Below are 5,228 nucleotides of genomic sequence, written 5' to 3'. Positions count from 1 at the left end.
GAACTGAGGCCCTTTTTGTTTTTTTTTTTTTTTTTTTTTTTTTTTGTCTTTCTGTAGCTGTTAAAAGTTGAAAAAATTGTGTTTTGTCAGAAATGCCTCAGAGCGCTGCTCATAGAGCTCTGTGTCACTGATTACCAGCTTAGAGTTACTCAGTGTTGCTGTAGCTGCTGTATATTTAGTCTTAAATACCACATCTTTATTTGCTCTTACTAGTTGCTTCAACAAAATTTATTGTATTCAGCTGTTGCACAATATTCTTAAAATTCTTTCTTCTAAGCCAGAAGCGGTTGTCAGAGCTACTCTTTAGTCACTGCAGTATGTTTTAGGAATGTATACGCAAATAGATAAGTAGGTGCTGTGCTGTGTAATAGATGTTATGCTGAGACACCCTATTTTAGACTAAATTAAGCTTTTTGAACCTTGAGTATATGACTTAAATTTACTTCCCCCCCAAAAAAGTGAATTTTATAAGCTTAGAAGTTGACAGCTCCTTTAATGCTACATTCATCGTGTTAAACTACCAGTTCTCAACTTCTGGCATGCAGAGTTTTGTTTCCTGAAATAATAAAAAGCTTTAATGGATCATTTTTTCATAAGCATCCTTTTGTTAAATAATTTACAGAATGAGCGATTCTGAGACTTAATATAGGTTATGTACAATATTGATAGCTATTTGCGTAAGTATGAAATATGAATTCACTTGGACCAGTTTAAAATGCTTAAAATGTCAGTATGTTTTTTATTATCTTGTTGCTTTAGATACCAGAGGCAAAAGAGGGGAAAACTGAGACGCAAAGAGCAAATGAACTGCCAGCGACTGTAAAAGAGCAAGTTAATAGTAGGTGTGTTCCTGTCTGAAGACTATTTTGTGGATGTGGACTGACTAGTGTATTTTGTCTCTTTCTTTTTCTTTTTCCTTTCTTTTTTTTTGAATGAAGAATTCAGTAGGAATTTACTGTGGGAAGAAACGTTTTCCTCTAAGCTACAGAAGAGGAACCAGATGTGTTTAGCAAACAATTCAGCAAAATAATGTGGCAGCAAACATGTTAGGAACTACAAATACACTGCAATTATTTCCTAAATCCTATTGTGTTTACTTCTTAAATCGTAACATAACTGACAGAATAACAAATACATAGATGATAACCTTTAGCAATGGGCCACTGCTCTGTAAACATAGTGGTATTGTTTCTGAGATATTGTTTGCCTCTTCTTCTTTTTTTTTTTTTTAATTTTTATTTTGAAAAGCCTGATACTGTATGAATAATTTAAACCATGTGCAATTTTTTGTAACATTAAATAATTGAAACAATAAAATAGTATTCATTACAGTGCGCAAGTTGCCCAAGATTATGGTTGAGAACTAGCGGTATTTAGCACAAAACTGTCACAGTCTAGGTAGTTTATTATCACTATTCATGTTCTCCCATGATTTTACGAAGATACTTGTAAATGTTTTTGGTGTCTTAAAGATTTAAAAAACTGAATATATTGTGATTGAATACTTCAGAGAAATTAAATGCTGCTTTTAATCTTGAAATCTCTAATTAGCAGAAAAATAAGTCTGTGAATAACCTCAAAAGGTGAGCTACTCCGCTGACTTACCACCCACAGTTTAAATTTTGTAGTAACTGTGACAGCTTTTTTAAAAACCAAAACACTTATAACTCATTCAGTATCCCTTTCTGTCTGCAGTTTACCTAATTCATCAACACAGTATTAGTGACCGCTTGACACTGTGTCTTTACTAAACCCACCATGCGTGGAGCCAGCTAGTAATAGTAATGTTTAGAGCTCCACCAATACTAGCATGCATTACAAGTCTTACTTGCTTCTTGGCATATACTAGCTTTATCTGGGCATTCAGTAGCTTATGGACTTGTTAGCTGTGCTGTCAGGCTAGTAGTAAATCCTCAACATAAGCAGAAATTGCTCTTGCATAAGAATCTTACAGCATTAAAGAAGGATTTTCTGTAGCTTACATTTATTCTGGTTGATGTCATGTTAGACCTCCAGAAGATGATTCTTCTAGTGATGAAGTATCACAGGAATTGAAAGAATCCCTGAAAATAGATTCTACCCCAGTAGAGCATCCAACCCATGGGAACATTACATCTTACAAGAAGTCCCTTAGACTGTCTTCGGACCAAATAGTAAGTGGGATGCCTTTCTTGTACATAGGATGCTTCATAATTCCACTCTGATTCTACAGGTTGGACTTTTCCGCTTTTTAGAAGTGACATATAAGTACATTTCACAAAGTAAAAAATGATCTTTGGGCTGCTTTTCTAGCAGCAGAAAAAAGGAATGGGGAAATTAAAAATTTAAAAGGAAATTGAAAGTATTTTCCTGTGCTAGTGTGGGCAGCTGCAGGGAATTTTTATTATTTTTTTTTTTCCTATTGTGTTTTTTAAGAATCTGTGTTTGGATTGAAAAATAGTAATTTCTTGCAAATTTCTATAACCAAACTTACATATTAAGATGTTGCCAAAAAGGTGACATTGTTGGCTTCTGCAATTTGGCTATTCTGGGATCTGGTCAGCCTAATAATGTACATATAAACTGATATGCAGTTTATTCACTGCAGTCTAACTTACAAGTTAGTTCTGCTGCTGTCTAAATGTATGATCATCAGGGAAGATTTTGGGGAAAACATCCACTGAGTAGAAAACAGTATTGCATACTATTGCAAACTGGGAGTTGCATTTGATAGTTCTGTGAGTCTATTGTAATAACAAGGATTAAAGTAGTGAAGAGTCAAATATCTGCTGCTGTAAGCAGATACAGGAACTACGGACAAAGACATGTACCCAGACTACAAAACAGACTTTGCCAGCAAAACTGTGCCGGTGTTAAACCATGTTTCACTTTTTGATGAGTTAAAATAGGCAAGGAAGAGTACATGAGCCATTTTCTGTAGCTCATTTGTGATTCTAGAACTTTTATAGTGAGGACAACTTATATTTTCAATTTTTTTGATTTATTCTGAAGGCAAAGCTGAAGCTCAGAGATGGCCCTAATGATGTTGTATTTAGTATTACAACCCAGTATCAAGGGACTTGCCGTTGTGCAGGAACAATATATCTGTGGAACTGGAATGATAAAATCATCATATCAGACATTGATGGAACAATAACCAAGTAAGTATCATCGTTTTTTATTTGATTTTTTTTTTAATGTTGCTTTATTGATCCTATCCTGCTTTGCAAAGTAAGATAAAGAAACTTGATTGAGGAAGATTATTAAAGAATGTTCATTAACAGTTCATTAACAGCTCTGTCTGGAGTAGTTACTAATTCTCTTTTGAAATCGTTAGGATCTTCTGCAGAGATATTTCTGTAAATACTCATTATAAATTTTAAATTCCTTAGTGGTTGTCTTTAACAAAACTCTCATATGCTTAGTATGAGCTGTCTCTGATTTTGCTTTTAGGTCTGATGCTTTAGGACAGATCCTCCCTCAGCTTGGCAAGGACTGGACTCATCAGGGCATTGCAAAACTCTATCATTCCATAAATGAGTGAGTATGTAATCTATGAAGCAAGTAGGGTTTTCTGGAATTTGGGAATTAATGGGCAGGTAATTGGATTGTTGTTAATAATTATGCAGTTTATTACAATTTGTTGGTCTAAATGTTGGGCAGTGAGCTACTTCTGTCATATAAAACCAAAAATAAGTTCTTTCCCCAGATGTATACTTTTACAGGAATGGAAGCCACCACTTTTAGTAGTTCCCTCCGCAAATGTTTGATTCTGCATTTTAGTTCTTAAAAACTGTGTGCTATATTGTTGTGACTACAAGAGAGAACCGTAATAGCAATAATTTCTCAAACAGTCATGCATATGTCTGTTTCCACCAACTCAGGCTGATCACAAAGCCTGTTACGAACATGGTACAGTGTAAATTCAAACCTGAATTGTGTCCTTCCAATATGTAAATATTTTGTGGTTTAACGTGCTTGCTACCAAACTCAAGTGAATGCTCGTTAGGATAGACTTCATGCTCTGAAAGAAGCCTAATTAACAACTTGGAATGCCACCAAGGGAAGGTTGATGGCCTGGCTGAAGCTTTCTGTCACTTTGTTGCGCTTCTGACACAAGCCGATGCAGTTCTGTAGAACAGAACAGTACAAAAATAATTCATCAGAATGGGAATTTCCTCTTGCCTTTTCTGGGTCAATCAACTGAATGGGATCACTTTGTCATCTGCAAGAACCTGCAGAGGCAGCCCATGTTCCTTCCCCCTTGCAGCAGTGGTGAGCTGTTTGCTTAGTCAAAAGTGGTGTGAACTACACACTTACAAATGTGCTGCTCATCTAAGAGGGATATAGCCTTATAATATTTATGTCCAGTAACTTAGGGCAGAATAAGCTTACATGTTTCCTTCCCTTTCAGATTTGGCCCTTTGTCTAGCAAACTTTTTTCAAAAATATAGTGATACCAGAAATAATACTTGCTACTGAGGAGGATCACGGGATGATCAACTGTTAAACACTTCATGATCCACTTAAAATAATCAGCTTAAAATAATCATATATATATGTGGGATCTTAGAATCTATTGTTGACCTTCGTTCTTGTGCACTTCCTTCTGTGGCTAAATTTTGTCTGTGATCCCTTGCAGTCCAGTGGAGATAACCTGAACTTTTTTTTTTCAGTGCATAATAGAAGAGTAGTTTTGGAATTATCTGCCAAATTGAATCAAGTCTTTGAAAATGCATGTAAACACTCAAGCCTTTTGTGCATGCAGTAACTCTATACAAATCTGTATAACAATGAACCTACAAAGTCTTCAGGAAAAATTTAGGGGCTTGATGAATGCTTCTTGTTATCTGACCTTCACTCTGCGCTGTGAATTCTGCCAACGACCTGAAAAAATCCAACAACCAAGACAGGAGATCTGGCATCCAATATTACATGATGCAGATAATTTAAATAATTGCTGTTATCCTACAGCTGGGGTGAAAGAAGCTGGATAAAACCAATGTCGCACTTCTTTGAACACAGTCTAGTCCATCTAATTGTGTAATCTGAGTATTACCATCCTTGTTGTTTTTGCGCTTCCTGTGTCTCAGTTTTGATTGAGTGATGTATTTAAACTGTTAGGTGCCTTGCAGATTTTTTAACAGTGGAACAGTCTTGTCCTTGTGTATGTGCAGAGCACTGCAACAAGCCAATGCCTAAACCAGTGCCTCTGGACATTGCTGTAACCATATACCTACTTTGCAAAG

The 5,228-nt window shown here is 35.7% G+C and overlaps 1 protein-coding gene across 1 annotated transcript in view; it reads left to right on the top strand.

The window, feature by feature from the left end:
* LPIN2 (lipin 2) overlaps window positions 1–5,228 on the top strand; it is a 35,018-nt gene that overhangs the window by 26,730 nt on the left and 3,060 nt on the right. The window contains exons 13-16 of the mRNA XM_009701229.1: window positions 760–842; window positions 2,009–2,153; window positions 2,992–3,140; window positions 3,433–3,519. Of these exons, the coding sequence (XP_009699531.1) occupies window positions 760–842; window positions 2,009–2,153; window positions 2,992–3,140; window positions 3,433–3,519 (464 nt within the window). The remainder of the gene's footprint in view (window positions 1–759; window positions 843–2,008; window positions 2,154–2,991; window positions 3,141–3,432; window positions 3,520–5,228) is intronic.

The sequence above is a fragment of the Cariama cristata genome, unplaced genomic scaffold (genome assembly GCF_000690535.1).
Source record: "Cariama cristata isolate BGI_N322 unplaced genomic scaffold, ASM69053v1 scaffold13245, whole genome shotgun sequence".
Taxonomy (NCBI): Eukaryota; Metazoa; Chordata; class Aves; order Cariamiformes; family Cariamidae; genus Cariama; species Cariama cristata.
This window is presented reverse-complemented; position numbering and strand designations above follow the sequence as displayed.